Below are 12026 nucleotides of genomic sequence, written 5' to 3'. Positions count from 1 at the left end.
TTGCCCTCCACAAGTTCCAGCTGTGTGCTGTATTGTTTACTATGGCTCTTCCTTCTTTAGCTACTCCTGCACTCTGCTTTTTGTTTCCTCTGGACGATCTGAGCATAGAAAGCTTTTCTCTACAGAGACTTTGTGTTTAAATTCTTAGCCTTTTGTTTCATACAGTTCAAGAATTAAGCTTACTTTTCTGCACTTTGCTCTGCATCTGGTTTCTCGCCTCTTACAGTCCCCAAAACCTGTCCATCTCTAATCCTGAAAGATAGCCAAAATCTTCTGGTTGTCTCTTCTGAGCTGTGGTCCTCTACCAGATTCTTAGTTTTCCTCCCTCTGCTAATAAGCGGTTGATTTCCTCAGGGTAAAAGTAACTCCTAAACTGTCACTTCTCTGCTCGTCCTTTTTCCATGACGTCTTGGTCCCACTAGTCTGACTTACTTCAGTAGTTCTCCAATGATTCCAACAGACTTTTGAAATGTTATGCTTCAAATGCTAAGCTATCAAAACCAGAAGCGGATATCAACATATAGTTACTGAATGTGTACTGTGTGCCAGGATAGTGCTAACTGCTAGTAGTACAATGATAACATGTTTTTAAAAATACCTAAAACATGTTATTAAGTTATATGTGCCTGTGTGTTAATATATGACATACTATCTGACTCAAGGAACTAACGTCCTACTGACTAACATGGAAATGTGAAACACAGATATGTATGTTAGAGGCATGCAAAGTATGCTACAGAAACTCAGAGGAAGAGCCCTTAACTTGACCTAGAAGTGGGTATAAGGAAAACAACCTAGGAATGCTTCGTATAGGAGGTGCCACCCTAGAAAGGAATTTTAAAGATTGAGAAAAAGATAGTCAATATAACTTGTCATCTTACTTGACCTTATACAACTTACAAGTGTGTCATATTACTACTGAAAATGTACTGCTTATTTCTACTATAAACACTTACGCAGTTGAAACATTAAAAAAATATATTTGAGGTAAAGGCCTAAAACATTTGGGATTTAATTGCATATTGCTAAGTGAAAGAAGCCAGTCTGCAAATACATACTATATGATTCCAATTATATGACAATCTGGAAAAGACAAAACAATCAATACTGCAACAAGCTCAGTGGTTTTCAGGTTTTGGAGTGGGGGTGGGGAGTGAGGAGGGATGGATAGGTGAAGCATAGGGCATTTTTAGTGTACTGAAATTATTCTATATGATACTGTAACAGTGGATACACGACATTATGCATTTGACAAAACTCAAATAAAGACTTCTAATATAAACTATGATCTTCTGTTAATAATAATGTCAGTATTGTTTCAACAATTATGATATGTGTACCATACCTATGCAAGATTACATGTTCTCCAAAATTACCAAATGTATACAATTATAGAAACATTATAATTACAAGAGACTTTTTAGATCATGAGTTTGTTTTTGCCCATATACTGGATAGGTGCAATAGTTTAATCACTATTTTTTCTGAATTTGCTGTTACAGCATGTGCTTATGTTTTATAAAAAAAATGAAATAGAAATATTTGACAAGGATAGTGTGGGGGCAGAGCCCCAGAAAGTAGTTTACAGGCTCTCGGCCTCACGTGGAGGAGTGCTGGCTCGGGTAGTAGATGGCCATCAGCTGTGGCTGATTGGCCGTCAGCTGTAGCCAGTTAGCCAATTAGCCGCCAATATAACTGCTGCGGCTACGGAGGAGAGGAGAGGAGAGTGGAGGAGAGTGAAAGAGAGTCGTCAGTGGGTTGCAGACAAAACGGACAGCAGGTCGCATGTCCAGTGAACCCAGCCTCCAGTGAGACCGTAGTGGTATGACTCCCCTACCTATGGCTCCGTGGGTGTTCCTTTTTGGCCTCACCATATCCTGCGTTCTTGTATGGGGAGCGGGACCTGCAGGCCGCCCTGCGCGACAAATGGCGCAGCGAGCAGGGTCTCCCGCATGACAGATAGTTTTAAACAATGATATATTTTACAACACAGTAGATAAAATAGAATTTGGAACCCTTCTGATATCTTTATATTCTAGTCCCGTTAGCTCAAAAGATGATTTTTAGTAGTATAAACTGTCACAAATTATCATATGTCTGTGTAAATATGTAATGTCTGTGTTTCCCAAAATGATGGCTGACATTATAAATATTCTTTTATATAACAATTTAGATGGGACTAGAGATCAACTTCACTACATATTTCGATTTCCATTTTGCTTAACTAAATAGGGTTAAACAGATAATATTAACTCAGAGACTTTTATACTGAAGGTACTGACTCTCAACAACTTTTTTTAAGTTGATTTAATATAAGGCTCTGCTTCTCTTCTCATGCTCACTGTTACGCATCTAAAAACTTTAAACTGAAGTAACACAGAGATTCTAAGGTTGAATAAAAACAAGTATTTAAAAAAAAATGTTTGAGGATGTAAAAATTAGTTTAAATTTTTTAACCATGACAATTGATTTCTCCATAGGTGTTCAAAGCAATGAATATACCACAAATCAGAAATCCTTCTCTACCTCCCCCAGAAAAAATGCCTGACGTCTATTCCGCAAAGATTGCTCTTTTTGGTGCTGGGCCTGCAAGTATAAGTTGTGCTACCTTTTTGGCTCGATTAGGCTACTCTGACATCACCATATTTGAAAAACAAGAATACGTTGGTGGTTTAAGGTAATGTCTGCATTTATTTCATGTTTATAGTATCAAAAATGATGGGGTAAAACAGTTACGAATATTGTTGGTTCATTATTATATAGGAACTTCAGGCACACAGATGGTATTTTAAATGTTCTTTTTTCAAATGCTCAAATTTTGATTTTATTATTCACTTTGATTTGCAGTTGGCTTTAAGCTCTATTTACTTTAAAATGTCTCTGTCTAGTTCTGTGACTTTAAGAGAAATCTCAGCAAATTAATTTATGGATAGAGGAACCAATCATATGAAAACTTATTTCATCCCTGTGAATTTTTCCTGTAATAGAGATATATCTAAAAATAATGAAAATTGGACATAGGGGAAAACCTAGCTCTGCAGAATCTTGGATGATTCATTTGTTGTGTAACAGATATGTTGTCCTGCTCACGTACGTTCGGTTTACAGTCTCTTAGTTTCATATTTGATTATGCCAAAGTCTACTAAACATGTTTCATTTTAATGTACATTTATGCAGTTTAACTCATAAATGCCATAAATATCAAAAATAATGTTTGATATTAACCAGTATTATTTGTGTAAACCAAGATTTAGTCATGGAGTCTTTTATTTCCATGGAGAGTAATATATTGAAAGGAAAATGTTCACTTTGTATCAGCAACTTTCAGATATTTAAACCAAGCTTAGAAATTAGATGGAGTTTGTTTAAAATACATGGAATACTATAGTAACATATATTACATTTACGATCATAAAGAAATAAAATTTATTATAAATAGGGAGTAGATATTGCTTAAAACATTTGATGTATAAATGAGAAAGTATTCGGACAATAAGTTAATAATATTACTCAATTTATTGTTATTTTCCCTAAATGTGTCATCATGCATCAGAAAATCATGGATTATAAAATATAACCATTTTGCATCTGTTGCAACATTAGTATCTGTTGCTATACTTAACATTTAAGTTTTGATGGCTACTGAATTATTATTTAAACAACACATTTCTGTATTTAATAATCACAGAGAACAAATTTAATCAAGTTATGAATAAAATTTGTGCTTATGTTTTTGACATTTTATGACACCTATAAATATGCCAATAAATGTATAAATCTCAATATTGGTCAAATCACAATATTGAGATTTATACATTTATTGACATATTTATAGGTCAATATGCTAAATCCAAGATAAGCTTGCATTAATATAAAACTATTTGAATTACCAAGCAAATATATCACATAATAGGAATACTCATACAAGAGCATAGAAAGCATAAACTGAAGAAAAAGTAATCTGATTGTCCAGAAATAAATATTTTTCTGTATTGATGTTTCACCACTATGAGTTTTAAGAGATTTCACATATTTTATAATTTTCATGGAAAGTAAAGTACCTAATATATTGTTTTGCTGGAATTATTTAGACTATCTTTTTCAATGGCATTTTACTACAGCTTTATTAATTAAGAAAAACGCAATCTATTAGCAACATATGTATAAGCATTGCACATTTTTTTCAATTATACACATCAACGAATATGTGAGCTACTTTGAAAAATAGAACTTAATTGTTGTATTAGTAGTAGGCTAGGAAAAATCTTTTTGCCCCTTAATTGCATTTTCACAAGAAGCCTAAAATGGAACAAGGCCTGTTTGTGAATTATTCTCTGTTGACAATTTTGGTAGAAGACTTATGGTTGTTAGCATCTTTTTCTCTTTTTAACTCAAATGCAGGATAGACATTTCTAAATCATACAAATTGGCACTAAACTTGTGTTTTTATATATTTGCTGAACACTTTTAGTGGGACACTGGGACAGATTCCTCTGGATTAATGCCCAAACATGTTATTTTTTTCAAAATTATTTTCTGATTTATTTTCTTTCCTTTGCCTTTGAATCCTCCCAGTCCCTAGGGACGATATGAAATGTGACAACATTATAAAAATGGACACTGGAATTTAGTTAGAATTACAACCACAACACTTTTCTGTTAATTCATTTTCTCACTTACAGATGTCTCTCATTCCCTTGTATCTTCAAAGTGGCTAAAAAAGATTAAATTAGCTTTGTATTTGAAATCAATTGCTTGAAGAGGTGATGTCAAGTTTTATCTTTCCTTTTCCTTTATCTTTCCTTTTCCTCTGCATCCAAATAGATTCTTTTATGCCTGGTAAATTAAGATCCCAACTACTTTTTAAAAAATCACTAGAGTTGGTGAAAGATATACAGGACTTAGTCCCTATTTTATTGAACACAAGCAATTGATTATTTTTGATGCTGCAATAAATTCATAAAAAGTTTTGCTTTCCTCCAACTATGGCTTCATTTTTCAGGACATGAGTTTAAAATGGTTAAATGGCTTGCTGCAAAGATAAATAAAGATGGTGTTAAGAGGCTTTAAGTATATATATATATATATACTTAATATATATATATATATATATATATATATATATATATATATATATTTTGTCTTTTACCTATAAAATTAATACGAATTATGGCATTTTTGTTAGGTGGAATAGTCAGAGCAATGCTGTCCTTTGCTTTAGCTATTTCAGATGTTACAATGTTTTCACTATGTTTATTGCATTTCATATTGATTGACAATAAAGAGAAATGGGGTTTAGGTGAAATAGTTATACCATAGGAAATTTTTTTGACAACATGTATGATGCAACACAAATTGAAAGTCTGGTACCTGTACCATAATAAATGTAAGCAAAGCTCTATCAAAGTATGAGAATTGTGCTTTAAAAACAATTGAAGGGTGTTGTTAGTAAGTAAATTCCATTTACATGAAAGAAACATGAACATGAAAGATAGATGATTTTTTTTCAGGTTATCTGGCATTCCACTGACTGTACTAAAAGATTTATGGTTGCCACAAGAAAAAAACTTCTTTCAAAACTTTAGATTGTTAAAAGAGCACAGATAGGAGAATAAAAGTGTTTTTATAAGCACCATGAACTGGGGAAATAATCATTCCAATCAAATTCCATTTTCTGTTCTTTTATCCCTTTTCTCCCCATTCAGTCTTATGGGTAATCCCATTTACTTTCATGGTTTCAATTAACACCAATATGCAAATTGTTAAAATCTATATCGGTCCTGACCTCTCTCTCTATCCTGGTCAACACTGAAATCCTGGATATTTCCTCTATACACTTCACCAAACCAATATTGATCCTCTTCCTGAGTTTGCTTTCTCTGGGGATGGCATCACCAGAACCCATGGGTATCATCTATACTACTCTTCAGTATCTTGGCCATTTATATTTTGTGAATGTTTTTAAAAAATATCTTCTCATCTCTTTATCTCTGATGTCTTTAACATCTCACTTCCTTATCACTGAAGTAACCTCCAAATGGTTCTCTGCTTTCTGATTTGTCTTTTTAAATCCATTTTCTTTGTAGTTTCCAAATCTTATTACATCACTCTTTTACTTGAAATCTATCAATAACACCTATAACCTCAGAGACAAAGGATCTGGCTTGGCACAAAAAGCCTTCTTTCTTCCTTCCTTCAATATCTATTGATCTGCTATTGTGTACTAGTCATTATCTCAAACACTAGAGCTACAAAAGTAAACAAATCAAACTGCCTTTCTTACGGGGCTTATACTCTAGTGATGGGGAGGCAGACAATAAACAAATAATAAAGCAAATATAGAATATGTCAGGTAATGACAAATACACTAGGGGGTTTTAAAAATGGCATTTTAATGGTATACCTTACATTTTATGTCTGGAATAAATTATTATTTTTTTTAGAATATGTACTGCCGAAGCGAGCACTGTAGAAGATTATTTTTAACATGCTTACCCACTAGTCTATACACTAGAGTTACTTTCAGTAAGAATCATAATAATCAGTAATAATAACTACTTTGAATTGTTCCTATGAAACAAACATTAATACTTAAAATAAGTTCAACATGAAAGATATAATTTATACTATTTTAAATTTTAAACACAAAAACTTTTTGTAGTAGTGCTAAATTACAGAATGGAAGTAATTCATGTTGCTTCATGTGCCATCATGTTATCAATTCCAAATAAACTGTTTAAACATTGGAATAGGTAATATTGCAGGGGTAGAGACACATGCTGTCTGTGGGCAATTGGAATGAGGAATGCTTATAGCTGAATCAGCATGTGCTAGTGGGCACTCTGACTAGAGTTCTCTATATTAACTTCCTTTTAGGACTCAATGTTTATTAAAGATTGGGAAATAAATATGGGACCATTTAAAACTTATACTGTTGTGTTCGATTTGCTAGTCTTTTGTTTATGATTTTTGTGTCTGTGTTCATCAGAGATATTGGTCTGTAGTGTGTGTGTGTGTGTGTGTGTGTGTGTGGAATCCTTACCAGGTTCTGGTATCAGGGTCATGTTGGCCTTATAAAATGAATTGGAAAGTATTGCCTCTTCTTCAGTATTTTGGAAGAGCTTGAGGAGGATGGTATTAAAGCATCTTTGAATGTTTGGTAGAATTCACTAGTGAAGCCATCTGGTCTTGGACTTTTGCTTTCCGGGAGTTTTTGGATGATTATTTCAATTTCTTTACTGTTGATCGGTCTATTTAGATTTTCCAGTTCTTCATGATTCAGTCTAGGAAGGCTATATGATCCTTAAAACTGCCCATTTCTTCTAGGTTATTGAATTTGGTGGCATATAGTCATTCATAGTACTGTGTTTCCCCGAAAATAAGACCTAGCCAGACCATCAGCACTAATGCGTCGTTTGGAGCAAAAATTAATATAAGGTCTGTTATTATATTATATTATATTATATTATATTATATTATATTATATTATATTATATTATCTAAGACCTGGTCTTATATTAATTTTTGCTCCAAAAGACGCATTAGATCTGATGGACCAGACAGGTCCTATTTTGGGGGAAACATGATATTCTTGGACGATCCTTTGTATTTCTGTGGTATCCATCATAACTTATCCTCTTTAATTTCTAATTTTGTTTATTTGAAATGTCTTTTCTTTTTTCTTTAGTGCGTCTAGCCAGGGGTCTGTCAATTTTATAAATCTTTTCCAAGAACCAGTTCTTGGTTGCATTAAATTTTTCTATTGTCTTTTTGTTCTCTATTCCATTTAATTCTTCTCTAATTTGTATGATTTCTTTCTTTCTGCTGACTTTAGGTTTCATTTGTTCTTATTTTTCTAGTTCTTTAAGATGTAATGTTAGGGTGTTTTATTTGCGATTTTTCTTGCTCCTTGAGATAGGCCTGTAATGATATAAATTTCCTTCTTTAATAGTGCTTTTGCAGATTCGAACAATTTTGATAGGATGCATTTTCATTCTCATTTGTTCCTATATATCTTTTGATCTCTCCTTTTATTTCTTCTTTGACCCAGTAGTTCTTTAGTAGCATGTAGTTTAATCTCATATTTCTGGGGTTTTTTTGTTTGTTTGTTTGTTTTTTACCCACATTCTTTTTGCAGTTGATCTCCAATTTCAAAGTGTTGTGGTTGGAGAATATGCTTGGTATGATTTCAATCTTCTTAAATTTTCTGAGGCTAGTTTTGTGTCGCATTTGGTGTATCTTTGAGAATGTTCATGTGCACTAGAAAAGAACGTATAATCTGGTGTTCTGGTATGAAAGGTTCTGTAAATGTCAATTATGTCCATTGGTTTAATGTGTCATTTAAGGCTGATATTGGAAAGTCACATGCAAAAGAATGAAACTAGGCTGCTATTTATCACTGATACCAAAATGAACTCAAAATGGATCAAAAACCTTAACATAAGACCTAAAACAATAAATTGCATAGAAGAAAGCATAGGTACTAAACTTACGGACTCTGGGTTCCGAGAGGATTTTATGAATTTGACCTCAAAGGCAAAGGAAGTAAAAGCAAAAATAAATGAATGGGTCTATATCAAACTAAAAAGCTCCTGCACAGCAAAAGAAACCATCAGCAAAACAAAGAGACAATCAACTGAATGGAAGAAGATATTTGCAAACAACACCTCCAATAAGAGGCTAATATCCAAAATATATAAAGAAATCATATAAATCAACAACAGCAACAGCAACAACAACCCAAACAATCCTATTAAAAAATGGGCAGAGGACCTGAACAGACACTTCTCCCAAGAAGACAAACAAATGTCCCACAGATATATGAAAAGATGCTCAATTTCACTAGCCATTAAGGAAATGCAAATCAAAACCACGGTGAGCTACCACCTCATATCTGTTAGAATGGCTATTATCAACAAGACAAATAATAACGATTGTTGGAGAGGTTGTGTAGCAAAAAGAACACTCATATACTGCTGGTGAGATTGTAAATTGGTATAGTCACTATGGAAAACAGTATGATGTTTCCTGAAAAAATTAAAAATAGTATTACCATACAACCCAGCAATTCCTCTTCTGGGTAACTACCCAAAAAAATCTGAAAACATTTATCTATAAAGATATATGTACCTCTATGTTCAATATAGCATTATTCACTGTGGCCAAGACATGGAAACAACCAAAGTCTCCTTTGATAGTTGATTGGAGAAAGCAGATGTGGTACGTATATACCATGGAATATTACTTGGCTATAAAAAAAATGCAATACTGCCATTTGTGACAACATTGAGGGATTTTGAGATTATCATGCCAAGCAAAATAAGTCGGACAGAAAAAATTGAGAACTATATGATTTCATTCATATGTGGCATATAAAACTGAAAGCAACAAGCAAATAAGACAAACAAACAAAGAAAGAAACAGAAACTCGTAGACACAGACAACAGTTTAGTGGTTACCAGAGCGTTAGTGGGGAGAGGTGGTGGTAGAAGAGGGTAAAGTGGGTCGAATGTCTGGTGATGGAAGGAGAACTGACTCTGCATGGTGAACACACAATGCAATAAATAGATGCTGTATTGTAGAATTGTACACTTCAAAGCTACGTAATTTTACTAACCAATGTCACCCCAATAAATTTAATATATTTTTTTAAATTAAAAAGTAAAACTTATACACACCTATTACTAAAACTCAGTAATAGCCATAGTAATTATTAAGAATTTAGGTCCACCAAAGATTTATTTTGGGAGAAACAATGTCTATAATATCACTGACATTGTTTAGAGTTATCAGCTCATAAATAAAAAATTAGCTTATTTTAGTCAGCTTTATAACTTTTTGAATAGTCTAAAAACAATATAGTCCTTATTGTCTGAGTCTGATAAGGGTTTGAGTATGATGAGGGATTTGGGGGCTTGAACGATGCATAGAGTGGATGTGTCTGAGGAGCAGTGTTGGGGTGGAGGAACCAAAGTTAGGTTTGGGCCATGATAAGTTTGAGGTACTTGTTAGATATCCAAGGTACTCTAAAGGTCCTGAATTAGGTCTGAGAATAAAAATGTTGCAGTCATCATATATTGAGGGCATTTAAAGCTCTGAAACAAGGAGAAATTCACCTGGTACCCAGGGTGTCTGATTCCATATTGGTGGTATTCCTGCTAAAATGTCCTGGCACCCCTCGGTGCCATTTCCCATCTCCTGTAAACAGCATGCACTCTTTACCCCTCTCCCCTTCTCTTACTCCTCCTTGTCATTCCCCCATCCTCAAGTGCTTCCCCTCTTCTTCACTTATCTGAAAGCTGATCATTGGTCACATTTCACAGTAAGTCTTCCCTCTTTTGAAACACTCTTGCTCACACTGATATTTTACACTTGTCACATTGTACTGTGTATGTGCGTATATCTCCCATCTGTCTGCTGACCTCACCATTGGTGAACAATATATTTGCCAAATTTATAATACTCAGTAATCACCTTGCTACCCCCTGCCTACTTGATTATGACCAAATCTAACCAGCAGTTTTCAGTATCTTATTTTTCACTTCTTTTCTGTAGGAGATGCTTAGAGCTGTTACTCTCATACATTTATTCATTTGGTACATGTGCTGATCACTGTGTAAAGTGTTGGCTGCAGTGCTTGTGGCAGTAGGAGGGTCTAAGCAGAGCTGCTAAAACCCTTGCAGCCTGGCATCCTGTTTGCTCTGACACCTACTTCAGCTTTCAAAGTGACACTTCCTCCTTGCTTGGATTTCTTCCTGCTAGTTAGGGTATGTCCTCTTTTCTTTTTCATCAACAGAAAGTTGTTCCTGCTTCTTGCAGCCTGCTCTTTCAGAGCTGTTTCTTAAATCAGGACCATTAGCCTGGCCAAGAATCATTTTTTTTTGTTTGTTTTTGTTTTTGTTTCTATACTGTGTACTTCTACTGAGAGCCCATAAAAATTCCAAGTTAAGGCTTAGTCAGGAGAAGGTACTCAGCTCACAATGTACCTGGATGTGTTTAGAGCCTTCCTTTGATGCAATTGGTTTATGTGGCTGGAATTCTTTATTTGCATTCCCTTGTCTTTGCTTTGCTGTCTAACCTTTCAGGAATTTCCTCAGATCCCAATTTTAGTCCATTTCAATCTCTCTCCCTTAGCTCCCCATGCCTACCAAAACTGGGTGTCTGTGTCCACATATAATCCATAATATTTAAGAATCTCTCTGCTTAAACTTTGAAAATTTTGGGAGGAAAAAAATATTCTCTACTCTCTTAGGTTCACTGGCTGGGCATATGAAATAAAATGAGAAAAAACAGATTAACAAGAAAAGCAGAGTTTATTAACACATGTATTGTACACACACATCACACATGGGAGTTATGAATCACAAAGCGGTGCTCAGTACTTGAGGTTTATATAACATCTTAAGAAAGAATAATAAATTTGTGAAAAAAAAGTGACGAGTCAAAGGAAAAGGGGGCTTTTAGAGGCAGCACACTGTGGGAAAGTAGGTATATGGGGGAAACTCACAGAAGATAAGGGCTATTAAGTTTTACAGTTTAGATTCCTCTTGGTGCCCATCTCTGGGCTAATTAGTTTCTAGAATTGTCTCTTGGTGATAAAGAGTCTGCCCTTTCTGGTAGGGAGACGGAGACACACCTTTGCAAATTTATGTCCTGCTTTTAGGCAGATAGTGGGGGGGTCAGAGAGCTTTTCCTTGTATCTGCTTCATCTCAGTTGCCTTCAGCTCAAAATAATCCTTATGCCAAAGTAGTATTTTTGGGGGGTAGAATATTCTGATACCCTACAAAGGCAAGCCATCTGTGGTGCCCTGGATATTATGACTTCTGAGGTAGTGTGGCTGGAGTTCACAAGCTATATTTAAGACATTCTTATCGCTGACCCAGGCCTAAATTCATTCTTATGTATAATCTCATGTTCTAACCAGATGGAAAGCTTCTTTAGTATAATAAGGCCTTGATTTTATTCTGTTTAATACTTTACATTTTATATAGCACTGAGCATGGTGCCTTGCTGATTGTTTGACATA

General features: G+C 34.4%; 1 protein-coding gene across 2 annotated transcripts in view; it reads left to right on the top strand.

Moving 5' to 3' along the window:
* The window catches only part of DPYD (dihydropyrimidine dehydrogenase), a 795862-nt gene that overhangs the window by 195774 nt on the left and 588062 nt on the right, over positions 1-12026 (top strand). For both annotated transcript variants that reach the window (XM_019747023.2, XM_074319316.1), the window contains exon 6: positions 2481-2677. In XM_019747023.2, the coding sequence (XP_019602582.2) occupies positions 2481-2677 (197 nt within the window). The remainder of the gene's footprint in view (positions 1-2480; positions 2678-12026) is intronic.

Source organism: Rhinolophus sinicus, linkage group LG14, assembly GCF_036562045.2.
Source record: "Rhinolophus sinicus isolate RSC01 linkage group LG14, ASM3656204v1, whole genome shotgun sequence".
NCBI lineage: Eukaryota > Metazoa > Chordata > Mammalia > Chiroptera > Rhinolophidae > Rhinolophus > Rhinolophus sinicus.
Note: the sequence above shows the minus strand (reverse complement) of the source record. Positions and strands in the feature narration are given on the sequence as shown.